The following is a 27,395-nucleotide window of genomic DNA, read 5'->3' on the forward strand; positions in this document are numbered from 1 at the left end:
GGGCGGAGCCTATCCCCAGGCCGCCGGGCCGGGCGGGCCAATCGCGGGCGCCGTTTGATGCCGGTGCGGCGGAAAGCTGCGAGCCAATGGGGAGTGGCGCTCTGTCAAAGCGGAAAGATGGCGGCGGCGCCGCTACTGGAGCTGGAGTCGCTGGAGAAGACGCTGGGGCTGCGGGGACGGAGCAAACTGGAGCACGGCCAGAGCGGCAGCACGGTGAGTGAGTGAGCCCCGGGCAGGCGCCGTGTGTGAGGGGGGAGAGCCGGGCCGTCGGGAAAGCGGCTTAAACCTGGAGGAGGGTGGGGGGGGGGCTCGAGTTCGCCTGGTGGCCGCGGCGAGTGACGGCGGTTAAATCGGGCGGGGTTCACGCCCGCCCGGCGTGAGCCGCAATCTCGCTGCGCACCCGCCTTCAGTTCAAGTACACGTGTCCATGCGGGAAGGGGAGGCCTGAAGGAAACTATTATTGTCATTTGTGAGCTATTTTTTAGGGTAGCCGTTGCCTCCAGTGATTATTTGTGAACCTCACATTGGCTTAAAATGTGAGAGAGAATTGGCATTGAAATTGGGACGTGATAAATCCCCTTAAAATACTTCCTGCCCCCCCCCCCCCAATGGGACAGGCGGCCTAGGATCGAAATCGGTGGAGAAAGATTGTTCACAGTGCGGCCAAAGTCAGATGGAAGACAGACAACGCTCACCCTCACATGCTTTAGTGGTCCAGAAACATGTATTCACCCACCGTGTTCATTCTTTGGCTGTGGGCCTGACTGCCAAGGTCATCATCATCATCATCATTCATTGCTCTTGAAATACCTTGTTAGGGCATTTCAGCCCCCACCCACCCAATTAAAACTCAACTATGTTGTTGCGGGTCTAGGAGACACATATGGGTCAGACCAGGTAAGGATGGCAGATTTCCTTCTCTGAAGGGCATTAGTGAGCCAGATGGGATTTTACATCAATCTGGGAACTTTCATGGTCCCTCATATTAATACTACATTTTTTTTATTTCTGATTTATTTCATTAGCTGAAGTTAAATTCATCTGCTGAGGTGGGATTTGAACTCATCCAGGCCTCTGGATTACTGGTCAAGTAATATAATAACTAGGCTACTTATCACTTGGATGATGTTTGACTAATTAAAATAAATTAATTTTATGCAGCCAAATCATAAATTCTATCAACTGTTCCCTTATCTTTCTGCAGTTCTCACTCATTGGAAACTTTGAAGTTTGTAGCACAGGAGGTCATTCACCCACTGTTTTTGTGCGATGCAATGATCTGTGCCTCAACCAACAAAAAAAGTGAAGCTTGAATTCTGAATTTTTTTTACCCCAAGTCAGCTAGTGTGGAGACCCATCACTGAGTCTCCAACCCAAGCAACTGATCAGTCACAGAAATAAAATTTCTGATAAAAGATTATTGACCTGAAATGTTAACTTGGCTCTCTCTCCACTGATGCTGCCAGACTTGCTGAGTATTTCCAGCATTTTCTGTCTTTTTCAGATTTCCAACATCCACAATGTTTTGCTTTTGTAACATTTGTTTGCCTGCTGCAGAGTGATATTCTTTCTCTGCTTACCCAAGTGCTTAAGTTTCCATTGGCCAAACACAACTTAGGGGTGCCCTGCCCCCCGCTGAAAGTGTATTGCTGGTGTTTAATAAAAATTGAGAAGTGTCAGTGTCTTGAAACAAAAAGGAGCTCTTCTGGACCAATCTTTTGTTTCATTACCTGTCCTGTTAATCATCTCCCGTTGCCTTGTAGCATCATCCTTTTTGTCATTTAATCACTCCTGCCTTCCACTGTGTCACATTCCTTCCCTCATTTTCTGTTTATATTTCAGATTTCCAGCATCTGCAATATTTTGCCTTTTTTTTATTGATGTCTATAGGGATAATTATAGACGTCATACGTCACAGGACACAATGATTCTGTGCTGCTGGGAGTGAGGATGTTTCTTTGAGCAGATCAAATGGGTTAAGTAGGCCACGTAAAAGGAAAAATGCTGCATGGCCGGTGAAGCACTGAGGCTGATGGGCATTGTTCGGTGTTTTTTGTGTGTGGTTAACTCACCACCTCGATGCTACATGTTCATTGTGAATAGAAGCAAGGATACATGTTGTAGACAGAGAGAAGTGGCGTCACTAGACATCATTTGCTAGCAGAAAATCAGTTCCAGGTCACATTACAAATTGCACCCCACCCCCATATATTGTACAGCTGCAAGCGACAGTGTGTTATTTCTTTGTATGGAAAGAGTTGTCAACACTTAAGACTTAAAGAAAAAAAGAACCACTTTTTGAAGATGATTTTAAGGCTGTATTTAATTTGGATATTCTTCAAACGGGAGCAAAGTTTGAGCAGCTCATCATCTGAACTGGCAGACAGTTGTCTTGTAATTTCTAGAAGGGGTTCATTATCCCCTCCGTACTGTTTAAGATGGACTGTGATTGTCCAATAATCTGTAAATGATTCCCACGTGCAGACTATCCACCTTAATAAGAAGTGGGCTGAGAAGTGGTTGGAACCAATCCTGAATGAATGAATCCCCCCCCCCCCCCCCCCCCCACCACCACCCCGGCCAATGGCATTGAAAAAGTTTTTCATCAGAGAAGATTTTTTTATTGTTGTTGAAAGTAACAATCGCATTTGTACCCAGCCGGAGCATGCTTTTCACACCTGGAGTAGTGTGCGTCATTTTGGTCTCCTTACCTAAGGAAAGATGTACTTGCCATAGAGAGAATGCAACAAAGGTTCACTAAATTAATTTCTGGGATGGGAGGGATTGTCCTATGAGGGGCGATTAAATAGACTGGGCCTTTATTCTCTGGATTTGAGAAGAATGAGAGGTGATCTCATTCAAACATACAAAATTCTTACAGGGCTCGACAGGGTAGGCGCAGGAAGGATTTTTCCCCTGGCTGTGGGGGCAGGGGGCTTCAAGAGCCGGGGGACAGTCTCAGAATAAGGGCCAAGTCATTTTGGACTGAGATGAGGAGGAATTTTTTTCACTCGGAGAATGGTGAATCTGAAATTATCTGCCCCAGGGGACTCTGGAGGTTCAGTCATTGAATATGTTCAAGACTGAGATCAATAGATTTCTACATATTAAAAACATCAAGGGATATGGGGATAAGTGCTGGAAAATTGTGATGAAGTAGAAGATCAGCCATGGGTTCATTGAATGGCGGAGCAGGCTCGGAGGGCTGAATGGCCTACTCCTCCTAATTCTTATGTTCAAACCCCCTTCATTAGCCTTCCAGGAGGTGGGCATCACTGCCCACATTACAATCGGTGATCTCATTCTGGAGAGTAACAAAGTATCTTCGTGGCTGTGAAATCACCAAAGTAGCAGCAACGATGGTTTGATGTCGGGTGGGGGGGAGGAGCGGGTAAAGATTTGACAAACTGAACCAAGTATGTCCATATACATAACAGGGCACATTTTGAGTAATGAATTCGCTTCCCCTCCCCCACCCCACATGACTTCCCTTCCCCTTTAGTGCTGCCTCGAAACAGTTAAAATAATGTAAAAGTTCCTGTGTGTGCTCCTTTAATCGACACTTAATTCGAAGTTCCCCGTCTAATGTTTCATCCTTGCAGTGTAATGGTCAGTGAGGTTTTCCAGTGTAATTGAGTTTGGTGTAAATAAATCACGCAGCTTAAGTTTTAGGTGCATAACTTCTGAAAGAATTGTTATTGAAATAAATATAACATCTATAATTAATGAAATATAAAATGCAGGTACAGCAATTCCTCACTGAACATCCTAGTTGTGTTCCTGACAAGTGCAACTTTAAGTGAAACAATGTTAAGCAAATCAGATTTTCCCATAAGAACTAATCTATAAACTAGAGTTAGGTTCTTTTGGACAATTTTAAATGCTTTAATGGTATGTGGGCATTGCTGGCTAGGCCAGCATTTGTTGCTCATCTCTAATTGCCTTTGAGAAGGTGAGCCACCTTCTTAAATGCTGCAGTCCACATGGTGTAGGTACACCCACAGTACTATTAGGGAGGGAGTTCCAGGATTTTGATCCCATGACAGTGAAGGAATGACGACATAGTTCCAAGTCACGATGGTGTGTGACTTGGGGAGGAATTTCAGCTGCTGGTGTTCCCAAGCGTCTGCTAACCTCGTCTTTCCAGGTAGTGGGTTTGGAAGGTGCTGTCGAAGGAACTTTGAGTTGCTGCAGTGCATCTTGTAGATGGTACACACTGCTGCCACTGTGTATTGGTGATGAAGGGAGTGAATGTTTAAGGTGGATAAGAACATAAGAACTAGGAATAGGAGTAGACCATTCAGCCCCCTCGAGCCTGCTCCACCATTCAATAAGATCATGGCTGATCATCTTGTATTTCGATTTCCACATTCCCAACTAACCCCAATGAGCTTTGATTCCCTTAACAAGAATCTATCTAACTCTGCCTTAAACATATTCAATGACCCCGCTTCCAACTACTTCTGAGGCAGAGAGTTCCAAAGCCGCACAACCATCTGAGTGAAAAAAAGTTCTCACCTCTGTCCCAAAAGGGCGACCCCTAATTTTAAAACAGTAGATGGAGTGCTAATCAAGTGAGCTGCATTGTTCAGGATGGCGTTGAGCTTTGTGAGTGTTGTTGGAGCTGCACTCCAGGCAAGTGGAGAGTTTGGGGGAGATGGTGGCATAGTGGTAATGTCACTACATAAACAATCAGACATGCAGGCTGAAACTCTGGGGCCATGGGTTCAAATCCCACCACAGCAGCTGGTGGAATTTCAATTCAATTTCAATCAATTGAATCTGGAATTGAGAGCTAATATCAGTAATGGTGACCATGTAACTATTGTTGATTGTTGTACAAACCCATCTGGATCACTAATGTCCTTTAGGGAAGGAAATCTGCCATCCTTGCCTGGCCTACATGTGACTCCGGATCCACAACAGTGTGGTTGACTTTCTAGAGCAATTGGATATGGGCAACAAATGCTGGCCTTGCCAGTGACACCCACGATCCAGGAAAGAATATCAAAGGATATTCCATCACACTCCTCACTTGTCCCTTGTAGATGGTGGGCAGGGGTCACCAACACATCGATTGTGAGTGACTGGTAGCTTGTCGCCTGCCAATGAGTAGCTCGCATTAAGATTTGCCCATTACAGGATTCAAGTTACATAATTATTTTTCCGCCGCAAACTAACTAGTTTTCCAACTTCTGTAAATGACACTGGTGTAAGTGCGGGTCCGACCGCCGTAAGTAATAAAATGGGTGTAGTTGTGACCTGTGTGGTGGAGGATCGACATAAGTCGAGGACCATCTGTACTAGCACAACTCTGCTAGCTAGCATGCGGCAGGAAAAATAATCAGCTCTTGTTGACATCATGGATGCAGAGGCAACTCCACCCCAAAAAAAAGGCAAAAGACATACTATTTCCATCAAGAGTGGGAGAATGATTATTTTGTTTCAGCATTAAGGACAAGTGTGTCTGTTTAATCTGCAGTGTCAGAGTTGCAGTGGGGAAAAAAGTGTAATGTCGAGGGGCATTTTGGAACAGTGCGCAAACATTTTGAGAGGAATTTTCCCACAAGAAGCAGTCTGCGGTCACAAAAAGTAAGTGAACTAAAAGCTGCAGTGTAGAGACAGCAATTTTTTTTTACAAAATCAATCAAGAAAGCTAATGCGGCAACAGAGATATCTTTCAAAGTTGCTCATTATTTGACCAAAAACAAGGCAACATTTACAGACACAAGGGCGCAATGACTCTGGCCGAGTCCCAATTCAGAGATTTCAAAAACAGCCCTGAAATTGTCTGCCATTTCAGGCGTGTAGTTAGGAGCAAACGCCATGGCAAGAATGGTCTCTGCATTATCAGCCGATGTGCTGGAGCAGCTAGGGATTTAAATACATGTAAGTGGTTTTCTATTCAATGTGATGAATCGGCTGACACAAGCAGTAGTGGCAGTGTTCATTCGAATGGTGTTTGAAGACTTCACCATTAAAGAGGAATTGCCACTGAAATCCACAACCAGGGGAGTTGATATCTACAACGAGGTCAAGAACTATTTCGCAAAGAAGAACGTGCCACTGGAGAAACTAGTGGCAAGAACGACCGATGGCGCGCCAGCAGTGACTGGGCGTCATACCGGGTTCGTTGCAAGTTGTAAAGCAGACCCCGATTTCCCTCGTTTCTTGATTGCATCATCCATCAACAGGCAGTTAGTGCCAAAGTAATGGGGTTTGATCACGTTATGTCTCCTGTTGTTAGCATTATTAATTCGATTTGTGCAAAAGCCAAACTTCAAGTCATTTCTCGATGAACTGTCAGCCGAGTATGACCACCTTTTGCTGCACACAAAACCGGTGGCTTAGCAGGAGGAAAATACTGCGTAGATTTCTTTCACTTTTTGCAAGAAACCAAAGCTTTCATGGACTCAAGAAATGAAGGTACTGCAAAATTATCAAACGTTGCGTGGCTGCTTGATCTGGCATTTCTAACAGATGTGACAGAGAAATTGAACACCCTGAACTGTGAATCGCAAGAGAAAGAAAAGACAATTGCCGACATGATTAGTGCAGTGAAAGCTTTCAAAGTTAAACCTTAACCTTTTGGTACAGCAAGTGCAGAAGAGAAAAATGCAACATTTTCCTTCTGTGCTCCAAACACTGGCAGAAAATGAAGCTGCTGCTGGGCTCCTGGACATGACGAGTACAGTGACCTCCTGACCAGGCTTGGCCCAAGAGTTCAACGACAGATTTAGTGATTTTGAGCAGCTGGAGGCCTGTGTCGTATTTACGTCAAGCCCCTTCACGGAAGTAGATGTTGGTGACATTTCTGAACAAATTAGTGTGCTGTTAACCTTGATTGTGTCACTATGGAAATGGAGATTGGCAGCCTTCAAAATGACATTCAGTTAAAATTAAGGCAACCTACCACTAATCTCTGGAGTCTCGGGGGTACCGAGAAGCACAGTAACATCCGCACTGCAGCAATGAAAGTGGCTTCCCTGTTTGGTCCCACCTATCTTTGTGAATCCACCTTTTCTGGCATGAGCTTCATCAAATCCAAATTTCAAACGCACCTGACCGATGAACATCTGAATGACCCCATCAGATTTGCCCCCTCAGGATACATACCAGATTACACAGCACTGGCGGATGCCATGCAGTGTGAAGTTTCACATTGAAATGAGCGTTAAGAATCAGTTTTCTTCAGTTTAAATATTTTTGTAATTCGACTGTAATAACTTAATACGTACCCTTATCAATCCATATATTTTCAGTATATGTCTTAGTAGCTCGTATTATGACGCAGCGGACGGTAAAGGCTGAATTGTTCAAATCCCAGAGGGAAACTTGAAACAATGTCATAACCCATTTTTGCAATTTGTGTGTTTCGAGATGCAGGCTTTGAATTCAGTAGTAATATGACACCAAGTCTTTTTTATAAAACTAAATTAAACATTTATTAATAAAAGATTGAAAACACATGTCTACAAAATTACTACTATAATAACTACAAATGCCCCCTAATTAATCTCTCTCTCGGTTACACCCCCGTTATGACAATAGTAAAACACATATTTAAACAGACCCCTGGCAAAGCACACCCTGGACAGTCACATTCAAAATGAGTTTCTTTCAGCTCAGGTCCTTGCCTACGACTTGTGGCTTACAGGTTGGAGACTTTAGATCTTGGAATCCCTCCTCTTTTTACCCAATAGCCTTCTCTTGTTTATGTATATTTTCCTTTTTGAATGTAAACTCTCATTGTCACTAGGGTTTTTTTAAACTTTAAATATTCTTACAATAAAACCCTTTCACAATACCCACTGTACTAGTAAGCTTTGAAAACAAAGTAAACACATTGTTTCTGAGCTTCACCTGGTTAGGTGTAATATTTCACCCGCTCTTTTGAATGGTCTATTTAAAAATGCATATTGCCCCCTTTATACCTCACCTATTTCTCTGTTTACCTAATTACCATTTCAAACCTACTTCCCTTCTAAACATAAAAGCCTCTAGACCAGCTGGCTTTAATCCAATTAGACACAGACACCCCTAAATTCTATTAAAATAATATCCAATAATATTATTATATCTTCTTGACGCTCGGGATAGTTTCATTAATCAGAAGTAGTTCTCATTAAAGAAAAGGTTGGCGACCCCTGTTTTAGGGAGTAAGGAGGTGAGTTACTTGCTTCAATTGCCAGCCTCTGACCTTGTAGCATCCTTCTTATTATTTATATAGCTGGCCCAATTCAGTTTCTGGTCAGTGGTAACCGCTAGGATTTGATTCAGCGATTGTAATGCCATTGAATGTCATGGGGAGATGGTTAGATTCTCTCTTGTTGGAGTTGATCATTGCCTGGCACTAGTGTGTTGTGAAAGTTACTTGCTATTTATTAGTCCAAGCCTGAATGTTGTCCAGGTCTTGCTGCTTATGGACATGAGCTGCTTCACTATCTGAGGAGTCGTAAATGGTGCTGAACATTGTGCAATCATCAGCGAACATCCCCACTTCTAACCATATGATTGAGGGAAAGTCATTGATGAAGCGGTGGCAGGTTGGGCCTAGGACACTACCCTGAGGAACTTCTGCAGCCATGTTCTGAAATGGAGATGATTGACCTCTAACAATCACAACCATCTTCTTTTGTGCTAGGTATGACTCCAACCAGTGGAGAGTTTTCCCCCCGGTTCCCATTGGCTTCAATTTTGCTAGGGCTTCTTGGTGCCACACTCGGTCAAATGCTACCTTGATGTCAAGGGCAGTCACTCACCTCACCTCTGGAGTTGAGCTCTTTTGTCCATGTTTGAACCAAGGCTGTGACGAGGTCAGGAACTGAGTGGCCCTGGTGAAACCCAAACTGAGCATCAATGAGTAGGCTTTTGCTGTGTAAATGCCATTTGATAGCACTGTCGACGACCTCTTCCATCACTCTGCTGATGATGATTGAGAGTGGACTGATGGGGCAGGTTGGATTTGCCCTGCCTTTTGTGTACAGGACATACCTGGTCAATTTTCCACATTGCCAGATAGATGCCAGTGTTGCAGCTGTTCTGGAGCAGCTTGGCTAGGGGCGGAGCTAGTTCTGGAGCACAAGTCTTCAGTACTATTGCCGGAATGTTGTCATGGCCCATAAGTCCTTGCAATATTCAGTGCCTTCAACTGTTTCTTGATATCGTGGAGTGAATCAAATTGGCTGAAGACTGGCATCCTTGATGCTGGAGACATCAGGAGGAGACAGAGTTGGATCATTTATTCGGCACTTCTGGCTGAAGATGGTTGCAAATCCTTCGGCCTTGCATTTTGCACTGTGTGCTGGGCTCCCCCATCTTTTGAGGATAGGGATATTTGTGGTGTCTGCTCCTCCAGTGAGTTGTTTAATTGCTCAACACCAATCATGACCAGATGTGGCAGGATTGCAGAGTTTTGATCTGACCCTTTTTGGTTATGCGATAGCTTAGCTCTGTCTATCACAGGCTGCTTCCACTGTTTAGCATGCAAATAGTCCTGTGTTGTAGCTTCACCTGGTTGACACCTCTTTCAGGTATGCCTGTGCAACTTGAGGGATGGAAGGAGCAGGGAGACGGACAGACAGAGATGGAGAGTGCACGAAACAGCGGCATGAAAAATTCACCATGATAAACTGCCAAAGTGTTCAGAACAATATGATAAACTGGGAGAATTGAAGTTATTAGGTTGTGGTCTGTTTGGGTGGGTTTTATTGTTGGACTCCGTCTATGTTTATCCCTGTCAGCTCCTTAGTCTGTTTTGCAGCAAGTCCCTTTTCACTTACAGACTGAATAAATAAAAGTACTAGAATCGATTATTCACTGGTGATTCATGATTTAAATACAATGTTTTAAAATCTCGGTGATGACTGAATTCAATAAAGTGAGGCTGGTTTTGTCAATACGTTTAAATTCTCATTGTGGCCTGCTAGCAAGTGGTGTAATAGTGAACTTCGCGAAGTTTAAGGGATATACGTTGCCTATTGTAGACATTATAATGAAACAACGTTAAGTGAGGAATCCCTGTAATGTGCCTATAGTTATAAGTCCAAATCTTGGCAATTAGTTGATGTTTATGAACAGCTTCAACTCTTTGCTGATGGCTCCTGAGCTGTTCTAAACCCCTCCGATTAGATTACAGCAGTTATCTCTGAAGTACATGCACTTTCAAAAGGCAGTTGATAAAACACCAAACACAAGACTTATTTGGAAAATAGAAGTCTACGGTATTAAAGATTCTGAAGGATTCTGGATGATGTGAATAGTTAGTCTGGAATTGAATCAGAAAGGGGAAGACATGCTAAATGGAACAGTGGGAGAGTACTCATCGGGATTGAAATCCAGCGATTGTAGTGAATAAATTAATTAAACCACCAGAGTACTTGGCCTCATAAGTACTGTGTTGCTTTTGTAAAGGGATAAAATGCAAAGGAAATGAGATGTTGTTAAGGCTTTGGTCAGACCATACACAGGGAGCTGTGTGCAGCCCTGGTTACAAATCATGGCAGCAGTATTACTGCCCTTGGAAAAAGACACAGAGGAGCATCAAACGTTAAGAATGTTGGGCTGCTTTCTTTAGAAAGGAGTAGGTTTAAGTGATCTAATTGTTTTTAAAGCTAATTTATTTTTCCTAATTGTGAAGGGATTAGGTAAAGTTGATCCAAGATGGTATAATTGGGTGAATCAAAGAAATTGCCTCTTATACTAAGAGACAGTTGGATGCATTTCAAAGCAGCTTGAACTTCGGGAGAAGAACAAAAAGAAAGAGGAGATTTATGTCGTCCTGTGCCCGAAAAAAAAATTGTGTACCTGTGCAATCATTGTAATCATTTAGAGTTTAGTTCTAAGTTCCTATTCTAGAACTGGCTGCAGACATTTGAGATATGTGGGTGGAGTTTACTCGAGGCAGCTGTGGTAGAGACAGTGACTTTTTTCCCCACAGAACCTTGTTTTCATGGCTACACAATCTCATTGGTAGAACTGAAAATACAGGTGTATGCCAAATCATAGAAATCTGTACTGTGTCACAATGCACAAGCAGCATCTTGTCTCTTGCTGGTAAATGTTCTTCTTACAAGTTATTTAACTAGGTTTGGAAACAGCAGAGTGCTTTGACTCATGTACTGACTTCATTCATTCCGTGAAGACGAATAAGAGAAGTACATTCCAATAGTTATATTAGCAGTTGCAGAAGACACCTGTTGTACCACAGACGCCTGTGGCTAACCTGGAAATTGAGTTTCTGTGGTGCCTTTTTTCCCCTTTCCCTCCCTTCACCAGAAACTAAACCTGTCTGAACCCCACCCAAGAAAAAATGTGACAACATCCATTCTGTATTAATTATTTCCTACGTTCTGGCACTACTCGAGCAAGAAGAAAAATAAATTGCCTGCTTTACAGTAACCGTCTATGTTTGTCTCTCCCCTCCGTCACATAGGCACACTTACACTAACATTCAAATTTATAATTCTGTCCAATTATATGTGAAGGGCAGATTGTAGCCTTGAAGTGGTTGGTATTTTTAAAGAAATAATGCGTGTATACTGTTCCTATTTTGTGTTTCTCATCCATGAACTGCTATCTTTTAAATGATAATCTGAAACTCATGCAGTACTAAATGCTGTTTAAATATGATTATAATGACTTAATAGTTCTCGAGTAAGCGCTGAAACAATGATTAAGCACTGAAGAATCTCAAGTCATTCATGATATATAGCTTGTTCACTGAATTGGTGCTATCTCTAGGGTTTCAAAAAAACCAATCTTAGCCATGTAAAGTTTCCACTTGAACTATTTTTTTTAAAGCCCAATATTGCAATTACAGTTTTTGTCTTTCTTAGGGTGAAATATTGATGGCATGAGAAATTTGAGGTGATGCATTATTAAACCATTTCATTTCTTCCTTTTTCCACCACACCCCCAGCAAAATATTGCAAATGGTTCCAGAATGTAATAGAAAGAAGTTGTTATCCATTGTTTTAAGTCTAATTTTGTTTTCCCAGTAGTATTTTGATATGAAGGTGATCAATAAACCCTAGTGGCACCAATGAATATATTAAATGCAGCGTCCAATGTGGTTCATCGGGCACCTATTCCTAGAAGATTGGTTTGATCTTTTCACTATGAATTATCCACCTGATTTCTATGTCAGCTGTCATTGTCTTGAGACATTTTGTGGTGATTTACTTGACTCGAAACCTTCCTTTTTACTTTCATTTCTAAATGTTTGTTCTATTATTGCACGGTAGGAAGATCCTTCATTACCTGTTCTTTCTAACTTCACAGGTTCCTGTGTTACAGACAAATAATGGACCTAGTTTAGTGGGGTTGACTACCATAGCATCCCATCTCGTAAAAGTGGCCAAAAAGGAGGCCCTCTTGGGAAGTACGGCAGAGAAGAGCGCTATAGTTCATCAATGGCTCGAATATAGAATCACTCAAATAGATAGGTGTAATAGTCAAGAGGATGCAAGGATGGTTTTAAAGGTAAGGTTAACTTCATTTCTGAAGAGCTGGCTGTAAATGAGATATTTCTAAGGGTTCTGTTTAATTTGTAAGATATTTTGACTGCCTCATTGGACTCGCTGAGCCACAAGTCATTTGTACCCATGAGGTCAAATGATCTAACCAAGATCTGACTGAGTCTGTAGCCACTTGGGAATAATGGCTTGAGTTTGACTATCCCCTCTTCCTCACACTACCTTCCATACTAGCAACCTTTACTCAGTGCTGTCTATGGACCATAATTCGGTAACTGGTACCTGACTCCTAAACTTGGGAGTAAATCAAACAAAATACTGTACTGCTGCTGTGCACTGTACTGTGTTAAACTTAGTATAATATGATTTCCTTTTTCTCTTGGAACCAGCAGACTGTGCACCACAATGCTATATGACTAGTTTTGCAACAAACTTGTTAGAGTAGAGTAAATGTTGGTGAAAAGATAATGTAGCCACTTTTAATAAATACCCAAATAATGGGATGGCTCATCCCGTTGTCTGCATGTTGCGGCTAATTTAATCCATTCCTTTGCAGGAGAAAAGCAGTGTTTTATTTTGCTAATTGTTATGGGTCGAACATTGCACTGATGACTCAGTTTCTAAACCACTCTTTGCTCTGTAGTTTCTTTGAGAAAGCGACAGATAACTCGTGCCTTTGCTGTGAGACTAGCTAAATCCTAACTAAGGATCTTGCATTTAGCTGCCGTCCGACCAAAATGTTTACTGCTTTTTGCGGATGAGCTTTCACTTGTTTTAAGGCACTTTGTTCTTGACTATACAGAGTTCATTGTGGGGGTGCGGGAGAGGTTGGGGACGTAATTCTGATGCTGGAATTTGACAAGAGTTGTTCTAGATAATAAATCTGTGCCTGTGTGTGTTACTGAGGTGACCTCAACCTACCAGCTATAACTGGTAATATAACCAGGATTACTGTTATCATTAAATGATTTAGCAGAACTGTTCTAATTTTTTATTTTATTTAATGTATCTTTTTCAAAAAGGGGGTGGGGGAGGAGTTCAACTTTTCCTAATTTGTTATAAATAAAGCATACCACTTTAGGCTAAGACCAAAAAGGGAGAACTTGCACTTACAATAGGGCTTTTCACAACATTGCGACATCCAAAAACTCTAAGTACCATGTCCATACTGAGCGTTGTTCTCAAATTATCAAGAATGGGCTGTATTTGAATGATAGACAATGCAATCAATGTGCACAAAAGTCTAGCACATGTAGCCTGCTGTGCGGCGTTTCCTAAATTATCCAGCAGCAACACGAACAGACCCGAAACTGAATAAAAACAAACATTTTTGTCATCTGATTCATTTCATAACTGCTAATTAAAGTCGCCAATCCATATTCTGAGTAACTTCCCTGAAGGTATTGACCTGAATGATTTTTTAAAAAATAAAATAACTAAGAATGTGGATTATTCTCTCTTCATCCATAACAATTCTTCAGTATTTAAGTTGATCTAAGGCCTATGCAGCTATTATATTTTGCAATATTTGCACAGTCCAGCTGCTGCTGATGTGAATGCCATGGTTGTTATACTGTTAAGGCCCTGTTGGGGGAACTGCAGTGCTATATCGTGGTCATAATTCTAAGCAGCAGCAGCACCACCACCACCAGCACAAACTTGGTGGTATTGCAGACTGGGATTCCAAATTTTTAGATGCTTTTACATTGCAACCAGAGCAATTTTTAACCCTAGTTTTATTGGATCCGTCCCTTAGAACAGTTCTTAATTTTGTCAACATGGTGTTGCAAGGCCAGGCCACACCGGCGAGGAGCTACTGTAAGCTTTCTCTGGCTTGGGTGACTAAGTGAAGTTCAAAAGGGATAACTGCTAACTGTTGGTGATTGTCATGTACATAGAATCACGGAATTGTTACGGTATAAAAGGAAGCCATTCAGCCCATCGTGTCTGCACCAGCTCTGAGCATTTTAACTTAGTGCCAATCTCCTGCCTTTTCCCCATGACCCAGCACATTGTTTCTATTTAAATAATCACCCAATGCTCTGTTGAATGTCTCAATTGAACCTGCCTCCATCACATCAATCATACCTCACTACACTCCAATTTCTTTTTGTTTATCTAGGAACTCAATTGCTACCTTGAAGATAAAGTATACCTGGCTGGAAACAGCTTGACGTTAGCAGACATCATGGTGTACAATGGTCTTCATCATATTGTGGTGAGTGATTTGTAGAACCTTAGAAACTTGACTCTTAGAATCATAGAATGGTTACACACAAGAAGGCAATTCAGCCCATCGAGTCTGTGCTGGCTCTCTAGAAGAGTAATTCACTTAATGTCATTCCCCTGCCTTCTCCTTATAGCCCTGTATATTATTCCTTTTCAGAGAGCACCCAATTTCCTCATGAATGCCTCAATTGAACCTGCCTCCACCACACTCTCAGGCAATGCATTCAGCCCCTAACCACTCACTGGGTAAAAAAGTTTTTCCTCGTTTCGTTATTGCCTTTTTTTCTTTCTCTTGTACTAAACTCCCTGAGTAAAAGATTATAAGGATTCTGTTTAACTATTGTAGAATATTGAATTATTCTAACAAAATACAGCCATTTTTTAAAAATCCACATGGGATCATAAGAAATAGGAGCAGGAGGAGGCCATTGAGCCTGCTCAGCCATTCAATAAGATTAGGGTTGATCTGATTGTGACTATAACTCCACTTTTCTGCCTGCCCGCATAACCCTTGACTCCCTTATTGTGCACTCCTGTTTTTGCACTGTAAATGGTAAGTATTTACACAACTTCAAGCATTTTAATGCACTAAAAACATCCTGGAGCCCTTATCTCAGCCCAGTTAAAATGGTGGAATATGACTGGACGTGATCAGTGGCCTCCATTTCACATTTTGAATGCTTTCTGCTGTCACTTGATTTGGAATCAAGCATTGTTATCGAACTGTGGTTTTAAAAAATCTCCAGGCAAACTCGCTGTGAATATTAACATTCCTAGGGCCCAGTGTTCTAACTTCAAACGGCAGTGTCACTGCAGGAAAAGCCTCAGCATGTCACAACTAAAGTAGCGCACTATGAATTAAAGAAACCTGATGTTGCAATAATCTTTCTACAACCCCTCCAGTTAAACCATTTAGCTGACTACGCCCTTGTTTTAACCATTTGTAGACCCACCCTTGCAGGTACAGCTGATAATATATCCATAATATGGACTGCAGTGGATCAAGAAGGCAGCTCACCCCACCTCCTCCTCGAGGGCAATTAGGGATGGGTGATAAATGCTTACCTAGCCAGTGACACCTCCATCCCTTGAGAGAATAAATAAAAATATGCTCTACGGGTTAATTATACCATCGATTGTGTTCGCTAGAGGAATGTGGAACAGTTCATCCAAAGCATAGCTGAATGTGAAAGTGTCATTTAGCTGAAAGTTTTCAAATTATATTGAGGCTACCTTGTACAGCAAACTATATCAGGTTCAATATGCCGTATTAACAACAAGACAAAATTGGAAGATTTTTTTTTTATATACTCAAAGTTGGGTTCTCTCCCCCCCGCCCCCCCGGTAAATTTACCTCGAGACATTATTAGAGAATCTGTGCATAAAATGAATATCCATACATCATAAGTGGAGGTTACACCTTTAGATAGTATTGGTATAACATGGAGGCAGCTTGTAGCCTACAGTGCTGGAATGTCTCAAATTTTTAATACATTGCAGTATTTTATATGCTTTATCAAGTATTTTGAAGCTTGAAGTATGAGCAGCGCTTAATTTTATTAATGACACACCTCTTTGTTCTAAATATTATACAGTAGAATTAAAATACCTGTGCAGAACCATGAAATGCTTAATTTACAGGATTCCTGGCATTAAAAATATGTCATCCTGTTCAAATTTTGATTTTTCTCAGGTAGAATTAGGGCACTTCCCATTTTCCACACTGGGGCTATCCTAGAGATCCAATTGGGATTGACAATTTAGTGGCAGTTAGCTTTGAGTTATGGGGCAGCTGTGCTTCTGTGCACCTTTAACCACAAGGGATGAGGGACTTCAGTTACGTGGATAAATTGGAGAAGTGGGCTGGTTCTTTTAGGCAATTGGCAAAAAAACCAAAGACGTGGAGGGAAAATAACTTTTATGCAGCAAATGGTTAGGATCTGGATTGCACTGGCTCAGAGGGCGGTGGCGGTAGATTCAATTGTGGTTTGCAAAAGAGAATTGGATAATTATCTGAAGAGAGAGAACTTGCAGGGCTATAGGGAAAGGGCCAGTGTGTGGGACTAGCAAAATTGCTCTCGCAGTTTAGATTGGCGGGATGATGACCGTCTGTGCTGTAGCCACACTCAAATTCTAAGAGCCTGATAGTTACACTCAGCTGGTAGAAACAGGAGTTGTTCAAACGCCTGCTTGATAGTACACTCTAGAGCCTGGGAGCAGTGGTTAGTCAAGTAGCAGCAGCCACACCCATAAATGTTGGTGGCATGAGAAAATAGCTATGACACAAGTGGTTTTTATTTAACAATCGTTAAATTTAGTTTTCATCGCCAATTTTAAAATTCTTTTTGGGGGGTTTCTTCTGTTTAAAAATGATGAAGAAATGGGGTGGGTAAATTCAGAGAAAAGCACTGTTTAATTTGGAGCTTAACTCAAGGAAACAAAAAGGGACTAAAAAGACAAGCCAAGTGACAGCCCATCGTAGGTTGTGTAGTTAACATACCCTCTCTTTCTGGGCCACAAACACAGTTCAGAAAGTTCTAGAAGCATCAGTGAGGTTAACCATTTACCAAGATATGTTTGTCTAGAATGCTGAGCACAGCTGAGTCAGTTTTCTTGGCATCAGTTGGGACTTCGACAATGTGCGAAATTGTCTCTCGAGTCCCTTTTTCCAAAACTTAATAGATGTTTTATTGTCTGGAGCCGACATGGCCAGATGTGCGTGCAATTCACCTTCTAATTTTGCTGTGGCTTCATCTTAAAAGACAAAATCACACAAATACTCGGTGAATTCAGCAGATGGGGCCAGAATGTTTCCAATGGGAATCAAACACCTTCCACAATTGAGTATTTCAATGTTGAGCACAGTTTCATTCCACTTTTGATTTCTAAGAATCAGGCTGCAATTCTCATTTTTCTCTCTCACAGCAAATGACAATTCCAACTTGAAAAATGTTCATTCTGGGATTAGTGCAGTTCTGCAATGGTGTCTTGAGTTCAGCCGAGCCTTTGATAGAATGCAATAAATGTGTTTGTGAGCATTGTGCCTACAGAGGAAGGAGGGGATTCCAGTACCTAATGCATCACGAGCCCAGGCTTCCAGTCACCTGCCTTTTTAATTCTCTGCTCCACTCCCCCTCTAACCCCACCATCCTCACTCGAGGCACAGCACCTCATTTTTCTTTTGGGCGCTTTAGAACCTTCTGGATCAAACACTGAGTTCAACTTCAGATCACAGCCCCTGCCAATATATTTCAGATGGTAGCTGCTTGTGATGATTCTGCTGTTCCTACTAACGTCTCTAGAGTCATCTTTTGTTTCTTTTACTTGTCCTTTATTTACCATCTCCTTTTGCCATGCACCATCATCCCCTTTGTCGTTTATAGAGTGGTAGAGTTTTACAGCATGGGAAAAGGCCCTTCGGCCCATCGTGTCTGTACCAGTCATCAAGCCCCTATCTGCCCTAATCCCATTTTCCAGCACTTGGCCCGAGGCTCGTATGCAGTGGCGTTTCAAGTGTTCATCTGAATACTCCTTAACTGTTGAGGGTTCCCAGCCTCTAGGTGAAAAAAAATTTTCTCAAATCCTCTCTAAACCTCCTGCCCCTTTCCTTAAATCTATGCCGCCTAGTTATTGACCCCTCCACTAAGGGGAAAAGTTTCTTCCTACCTACCCTATCGATTCCCCTCAATTTTGTGTACCTCAATCAGGTCCCCCCTCAGCCTTCTCTGCTCTAAGGAAAACACCCCAGCCTATCCAGTCTCTCTTCATAGCTGAAACGCTCCAGCCCAGGCAACGTCCTGGTGAATCTCCTCTGGACCCTCTCCAGTGCAGTCACATCCTTCCTATAGTGTGGCGACCAGAACTGCACACAGTCCTCCAGCTGTGGCCTAACTAATGCTTTATACAGCTCTATCATAACCTTACTTTTGTGTTCAATGTCTCGACTAATAAAGGCAAGTATCCCATATGCCGCCTTAACCTATCTACTTGTCCTGCTGCCTTCAAGGATCTATGGACATGCACACCAAGGCCCCTCTGATCCTCTGTACTTCCTAGGGTCCTACCATTCATTATGTACTCCCTTGTCTTGTTAGTCCTCCCAAAATGCATCACCTCACATATTTCAGGATTAACTTCCATTTGCCACTGTTTTGCCCATCTGACCAGCCTGTCTATATCGTCCTGTAGTCTAAGGCTTTCCTCCCCTCTATTTACCACATCACCAATTTTCGTGTCAGCTGCAAACTTACTGATCGTACCTCCTACATTCATGTCTGGATCATTAATGTACATCTCAAACAGCAAGGGACCCAGCACCAAACCCTGCGGTACTTTACTGGACAGAGGCTTCCAGTCACAATAACAACCTTCAACCATCACCCTCTGCCTCCTGCCACTAAGCCAATTTTGGATCCAGTTTACCAAATTGCCCTGGATCCCATGGGCTCATACCTCCTTGACCAGTCTCCCATGCAAGCCCATGTAGACTACATCAACTGCATTACCCTCATCTACACACCTAGTTACCTCCTCGAAAAATTCAGTCAAATTTGTTAGACATGATCTCCCTCTGACAAAGCCATGCTGACTATCTTTGATTAATCCTTGCCTCTCCAAATGGAGATTAATTCTGTCCCTCAGAACTTTTTCCAAAAGTTTCCTACCACTGATGTTAAACGCACTGGCCTTTAATTACCCTTTTGTTCTTACCACCACTTTCCCTGCCTTTGTACTTAAAACCTGTTAAATCTGTAACATTTTCCAGTTCTGAAAGGTCAGTACGTGATTTTTTTGAAGGATGAAGGTCTACCAATGAGACAAGGTCAGCACTCCAAGAACATACTCAACGGTCTCCAACAGGGCAGTGTCCTGGCACCCACACTTTTTAACATCTATGTTAGCGACATGACCACCACATTATCACAAAAATTTATTTACAAGTCAGGCAAAATCTTTCCGGGATATGGAAGCCACACTAAATTCTGACCTGTCAAAAATGGCTGAATATTTCCAAACGTAGAGTCTGCAGCCAAGTCCATCGTATCTACATTCCACTTTGAAAACTGCAAGGCACACAACACCCTAAATGTCACCTTCCGTGGAGAAAAAATGCAGTATGACCTATCTCCCACCTATCTTCCAGTGACTTGCCTGCTCCTTAACCTACCATCACCACCTCCAAAAGACTGCCAAAAAGACCAAAACACAAGAGAATATCATCCACAAGCTCGCCAGCACAAGCTGGGTTGCAAAAACTTCCAATCATCACACTCCTCCTATAGCTGAGTACTGTGCATCAGTATGGGCCTCAAGTCATCACACCAAACTCATTGACACACTACCTCACTCAGTAATAGGATAATCTCTGGAACTCTGAGTGCAATTGCAACTCAGTGGTTGCCAGTCCTCAAAAGTATCACCCCTCCCTCCATTTGATGGAATGCAGGAACACGCAGAGAACATATTAGCAGGAATTTGGACCTCCCTGTGCACAGAGACCTTCAAGACCCTCCCAACTGGCCACTTGGCTCTGCAAAACCCCCTCTGGATGTGAATTGAACATCTCCAACTCCATAAGGATCTGAAGGCAATAGGTGCTGCAAAGGTTATGGGCCCTGACAACATTCCGGCAGTAGTACTGAAGACTTATGCTCCAGAACTAGCCGTGCTCCTAGCCAAGTTGCAGTTGCAACACTGGCATCTACCCAGCAATGTGGAAAGTTGCCCATGTATGTCCTGTCCACAAAAAAGCAAGACAAGTCCAAAACGGCCAATTACCACTTTCTACTTTTGATAATCAGTAAAGTGATGGAAAGTGTCATCGACAGTGTTTTCAAGCAGTATTTACTCAGCAATAACCTGCTCAGTTTGGATTCTGCCAGGGTCACTCAGTTCCTGACCTCATTACAGCCTTGGTTCAAACATGGACAAAAAGAGCTGCATGCAAGAATGACAGCCCTCAACATCAAGGCAGTATTTGAGTGAGTATGGCAAGAAGGAGCCCTAATAAAACTGGAGTCAATGGGAATAAGAGGAAAAGCTTTCCACTGGTTAGAGTCATAGCTAGCACAAAGGAAGATGGTTGTGGCTGTTGGAGGTCTCAGTCCTAGGACATCACTGCAGGAGTTCTCAGGGTAGTGCCCTAGGCCCAATCATCAGCTGCTTCATCAATGACCTTCCCTCCATCATAAGGTCAGAAGTGGGGATGTTTGCTGATTGTGCAGTGTTCAGCACCATTCTTGACTCCTCAGATACCGAAGCAGTCCATTACCATGTGCAGCAAAACCTGGACAACATTCAAGCTTGGGCTGATAAGTGGCAAGCAACATTCGTGCCACACAAGTGCCAGGCAATGACCATCTCTAACAAGAATCTGGTTGGACTTGTCCTGCTTTTTGTGGACAGGACACACCTGGGCAATTTTCCCATTGCTGGGTAGATGCCTGTGTGGTGACTGTATTGAAACAACTTGGCTAAGAGCACAGTTAGTTCTGGAGCACAAGTCAGCACTATTGTCGGGATGTTATCAGGGTCCATAACCTTGATATTCAATGGCATTACCATCACTGAATCCCTCAGTATCAACATTCTGGGGGTTACCATTGACCAGAAACTGAACTGGATCCAGCCATATAAATACTGTGGCTACAAGAGCAGGTCAGAGGCTAGGAATTTTGCGGAGAGTAACTCAAGTCCTGACTCCTCAAAGCCTGCCACTATCTACAAGGCACAAGTCAGGAGCATGATGGAATATTCTTCATTTGCAAAGATGAGTGCAGCTCCAACAACATTCAAGAAGCTCGATAGTATTTCAGGACAAAGCAGCCCGCTGGATTGGCACCACATCCATCACCTTCCACATCTAGACCCTCCACCACCGACACACAGTAGCAGTAGTGTGTACCATCTACAAGATAAATTGCAGAAACTCACCAAAGCTCTTCTGACAGCACCTTCCAAACCAAACTTGCAACCTCTACCACCTAGAAGGACAAGGGCAACTGATGCATGGAACACCACCACCTACAAGTTCTCCTCCAAGCCACACATCATCCCGACTTGGAAATATATCACCGTTCTTTCAATGTTGCTGGGTCAAAATGCTGGAACTCCCTTCCTAACAGCACTGTGGGTGTACCTGCACCATGTAAACTGCAGTGGTTCAAGGCAGCAGCTTACCACCACCACCTCAAGGGCAATTAGGGATGGGCATTAAATGTTGGCCTAGCTAGCAATGCCTAAATCTCATGAAAAGAATGTAAAGAAAAAACACAAATCTGGAGGAAGACTTGGGAAGAAAACACCCTTCCAAATACACACATTGACTTCGACCCAACATCTCAACAACCAGGCTTCGGTCCCCCCTGGAGCATTTGGACAATCCTCAATAGAATACAGACTGGACATGTCCAATGTGGCCACTGTGGCCTGACTGTGACTGTGGTAACCCTGACCAAACCATGGAGCACATAATAACACCTGGCCCCAACTCAAGTTTGAGGCTGACATACTGGGGTTACACTTGCACTCCAGTAGGGCATTGGACTGGTTAGGGAACTTGACATTAAAACTCTAACAACAGCTTCTGCTCCTAAAACCGTACAAAAGATCGACCTGAAATATTAACTCTCTTTCTCTCTTCACAGATGGTTGCTTGACCTGCTGAGTATGCCCTGCATTTTTTTTTTAAATTTCAAATTAAGACGCACTACGTCTTTCGAACAATCTCTGCAGCGAAATACAATCCGAACCATCTTGTGGATACCACCGCTTTTAGCTGGCCTCATGCTATGTGGGTCTCTTTGCAACCAACATAAAGCACTTTTCCCAATCTGTCCACATACTTGAGCTAGTAATGATGAACGGCTTCATAGTCAGCATTTCAGAACTGCCTTGCATGAGACTCTGGTCTGCAGAAGCTGAGCTGGACATAAAACAGATGTGGATCATCATTTAGCTGCACACTACAAGCAAACCAAGTCTCATTTCACAGTTGTTTGTTCATGCCAAGCAAGACTGCCATAACTACACATCTGGCAACCGTGTGCAGCAGTGATGAAACCCAGACCAGCCAACACAAGTGCAGGCTTCTTCACAACCAGATCATAAAAGACAAATGATATCACTGGACGGTCAAGAATATCAAGTAATTCATCAAAAATTAAGGAACTTGCAATATTTCTGACCAACCATAATTTGTCAGTGTCATCATTCATTGTCCCCTAAATATTTTCTGCTGAGGTTGGTGGATTTGAGCATGGATTTTGCTGTTGGGCAAAATGTCCTGAGAAAATTAGCCAACAGACTTTCTGCAAGGCTCACTAGTTGACCTGAATTCCCTGTTTTTCTGCTCATCTCGATTTTTGTTCTGATGAATATGTAGAAGTGCTGCATTCAGCATTTTTGCCCCTGCTGTTCTACTTATCTCTAATACTTCCACGCCCCTTGTTATCCCAGTGCTCCCTTATGTAGCTGTCCAAGCATCTTCTGTATTTGCACCTGATGATCCTCTGCCTTTAGCATTTTGCTCACCTCAGCTCATAATCTGTCGAATATCCTTTATCTGTAAATCCAAAAACCGCACTTTTTTTTAACCTCATTGACTTTTAGTGCAGGAAGTCTAGTTGTTTGCACTGTTGACCTTGTGATTTTTGTGGTGAACAGGTCAAAAGAAACTTATTACAGGTACACTGTATTTAGTATTCAGTACATCTTACTTTTCTGGCCATTTTATTTGCTTCAGATTATAGGTAGCCTAGGCTTCGGCTATTGTGATGTAAGTTTATAGGCAGTATCCGTAAACTGAAATCAGAAATCCAAATGCAATCGGTCCCAAGGGTTTTGGATAAAGGATACTTGACCTGTACTAATTCAATTTTTCTGTTTTGTTATTGAGCAGCACAATATAATCGTACTTAGCATTTCTCCCACCTCCCACGTGCAATTTACAGCTTGAACCACAATTCAGAAAGTTGCTTGGACAGAAAATACAGGTCCCCTTTTTTTTAAAATAATAAAATACAATAAATACCAGTTGCAAGCTTCCTTTTCTCCATTCAGAACATCAGACCCAGTGATGCATGCTGACATCATGGACACAATGCATGCACCTTGCTGGAAACGGCTTTTAGTAACTTGCCCAACTAATGAGAAGTTGAGGGTGGAGAGGTGCAGTTAACGGGTTAGGAAGAAAAAATATATAGTGAAGAAACTAATTTAAATCTTATTTATTGTTTTTAATGAATAGCACTGTAATGCCCACATATATTTAAAGCATTATGATCCTAGTAGAGACTGATGATCTTTTTTTTTAAAAACTCAAGCTTTCAAGTGAATGACTGAAAGAATCACATGATTTCAAGTGTTAAGACATTTATTGTAACAGACTAAAATCAATATTGACTGAACACTAGTAGGCAACCTGTACTCTAAACTACAAAAAAGTTTCCTATTCATTTTAATTACTGAAAACCCTCTGCCACCATTTTATACTTGACTCTGTCCTTTAAATGGACAAATCATTCTCTCAGAACCAAAATGATTCTTAGCTCCTGAAGGCTTGCTTCCTTTCTCTTCATTCTCAGCTTGGCAATTCCTAATCCTAAAACTGACTTTCACAGTGAGGGACAAATTGGAGATTCTCCCCTCTACTCAAAGCTAGGTGAATCTTCATTTAAACCCTCATGAACTTGGTCTCTTCAATCTGAGAGTGAGCTCCCACCAGCATCCTGCCTGGTGAGCAATAGAGACTTGCTGGCTATATCTCTCACTCTCATTCTTTCAGACTGATTGTGTCTGAGGTTCAGGGATCTTTTAGGAAAACCTGCAACCCAATCCTACAATAGATTCCTATGGACCTCTCTTCCCCTCCTAAAGCCATGTCCATGGCAACATGATTAACAAACAGGAAATGACCAGCTGGTCCTTCAAGCCTGCCCCACACTCATGGTGCCAGGTGCATCATGTGGACACTCCCTCCTCTGTAGTTCAGGGTGAAGAATTAATGCCTCCTACATTTTAGTGATGGCTGGAGGGGATAAACACACCAGTGCCAATGATCCCTTCAATTTTTCTTTGTTGAGTGTAGCTTGTTTATAGCTTTGTTGCATTAGGCAGTCCATTTAAGTTTGCTGCATGGCCCACTTGTACTGTGCATTACCTTCCAGATTACTGCGTGGCCCACATGCCTGTGCAGCTTAGCGGGAACATTAACCAGTGCTACCTGCTTTTTTAAGACATGCAGTTAATTTTAATGTGCCTTACAATTTGCGCTATGGACATGAAAATGATGGGAGTACGGATCACTTGTGCACAGTATGTCTGTATTCATAGGTTGCCTTCACATTTGGCCATCCTTAAGCATAAATCATAAACTCAGCTTTTTGTACTATACCTACTTCACTATACATACCTGAACCTTTTTATTGATAAAAGCTTTCCTTTGCATATAAACACACACTCCAGCTTTTGCTGATTTACTTCCATCTCATCTTCCCACTGGTTATTTTTGATCTTTCCTTCTGAATGTGCCCAGCCACCTTGCAACTCATCCAAAGACTTTTGTAAGCACTCAGACAGTAAATATTACCCTTACAGTTCAACTGTGAGTGCATCACAAGTGAACACAATTCCATGTTCTCTTGATGAGTTTTTAAAATCACGAGGTAATTAGGAGCCAAAACCCTAGCTGTTATCTTCCTTGCCACCCCCTTCTTCCTCACTCCCCAAGGATTGAAATAGTTTAAGCTGATTTGTGAGCGCATAACTAATTCTAGCATACACGGGAGCATCCTGTGTCACATCCTCAACTGGTCAGTTAATTCAGCACTGAGCATGTATCATCAAACTTGGACATTTTCTAGTCTGAGAGATTCTGTCTTGCACCACATTCATTTGACTATTGACCCAATTTGGTTAAAAGATGTCTCATTATGTAAAGCTGCTTCTCTTCTTCTTAACTACTTTTGACATGTTTATTTCTAGGCCGAACTAACCCATGAAGAGAGAGAGAAATACATGAATGTGTCTCGGTGGTTCAATCATATCCAACACTATCCAGGAGTCCGACAACACTCTGCTGCTGTCATCTTCATGAAGAATAGACTCTATCCTACCGTCCACTAGGAAAGCTGCATACAGTCTTCATGAGTCATGCTGAATCTGAACATCTGCTTGTCAGCATTGAAATAGTGAGGGTTGACATGGGCACGTTTGCTGATTCTAGCATACAGAGGAATGGGCCTCTTGTTCTTTTGTCTGCCTGTTGTGTTTGCTTTCGGTAAAAATGTAATGCACAGCAAATTCTTTTTTAAACTCCTTTTTTTTTCTTCTTTAACTCCAAAATCAGGTAGCGTGTCAATGTTACAGGCTTTGTCTGCTTTCTGTACTAACTCATGTTAAAATGGTTATGCAAAGTTAACATGAGTCTTATTTCTGAGCAGAACCTTCCACTTCGGATGGTGCAGTGAGCTAGAATTGTCAAGCTTATTCATTTTACAAAGGGCGTTTTTAGTGTAATTCAATCACTAAAGGAGTCTAGCGGTTCACATTGCGAAAGTGAAATGGCTGGAAGTAGATTGGACTCTTATTTTAATAAATAAATGCCACTTGCTGGTGGTTAACAACGTGGTCTCACACTGTGCATGTCATTGAGGAAAGATTAAAACATTCTTTAACTACTCTACCTAATGCTGGTGATGAATTGGGCCGTGATATTACACTAACCCTTTGCTCTGGAGCATTATATCTAACTGCTTTAAATGAAAGGGTGCTGTTGAACTTGCTTTCCTAAATATTTCAACCAGCTAACAGCTTGCTTTCTTGTTAATTGCGGCTCAGAAATTCCATAACCAACCTATCTTGTGTAGTTTTGCATTATTAAATTGTATATTGTTTACATCATTTTTAATTTGAGATTGGTGAAGAAATGCCAATTCGGAAGGACTTGTCAAAGGGAGCAACCTTAGCTCAACTGTGAAGATCCTTAACTTCTGATTGCACCATTTGACGCAGTTTTACAATGGTAATTTCAAAGTAAGTGTATGCAGTGATCATTTTACAGTAAATGATCAATATTTATTGGTGGGTGTCTGGAATGCATACTAATGTACATGAAAATAAATCATAAATTTGAACAAATTTGGTGCATTATGTATGAGAAAGATATGAATGTCTCAATACTCACCACAACCCTGAGACTATTTATTTTAATACTGAATACCATGTTTGATGCTTTGTCCTGTGAATGAACTGATGCTAAGTAAGCTTTGAATTTAAAAATCTAACTAGCCATTATCCACATACTTACAGTTCTTTCATGGATGGTGTTATCAGTTGAGAGCAACCATTCAAGTGTTGACAGTCTGAGACAAAGAGCAGAACAACTTTTAAACAGCCATTGCCGAAGCTTGTTACTTCATAGCTATGATGGAGAAGGGCTTTTTTGAGGCTTACTGTTTTGGGGAGGCCAGAACAAGCATTCATTTCTGTTCTCTCTTTTCTTTCCCCCACCCCCCAACAACCATTACTAGCCAGTAAAAGAAAGCCAAATAGGATTATATAGTGATAAAAGCAAAATACTGTGGATGCTGGAAATCTGCAACAAAAATAGTTGGAAAAACTCAGCAGGTCTGACAGCACCTGCGGAGATGAATACAGTTAACGTTTTGAGTCCGTATGACTCTTCATCAG

General features: G+C 42.1%; 1 protein-coding gene across 1 annotated transcript; it reads left to right on the forward strand.

Annotated features, from left to right (window-relative positions):
- eef1e1 (eukaryotic translation elongation factor 1 epsilon 1) lies at positions 1–26,843 on the forward strand. The gene is made up of 4 exons (XM_078539940.1): positions 1–213; positions 12,283–12,483; positions 14,599–14,694; positions 25,689–26,843. The coding sequence occupies exons 1-4, from the start codon at positions 58–60 to the stop codon at positions 25,827–25,829; spliced, it is 594 nt and encodes a 197-aa protein (XP_078396066.1). The 5' UTR covers positions 1–57; the 3' UTR covers positions 25,830–26,843.
- Positions 26,844–27,395: the final 552 nt, after the last annotated feature.

Source organism: Cetorhinus maximus, chromosome 4 (genome assembly GCF_964194155.1).
Source record: "Cetorhinus maximus chromosome 4, sCetMax3.hap1.1, whole genome shotgun sequence".
Taxonomy (NCBI): Eukaryota; Metazoa; Chordata; class Chondrichthyes; order Lamniformes; family Cetorhinidae; genus Cetorhinus; species Cetorhinus maximus.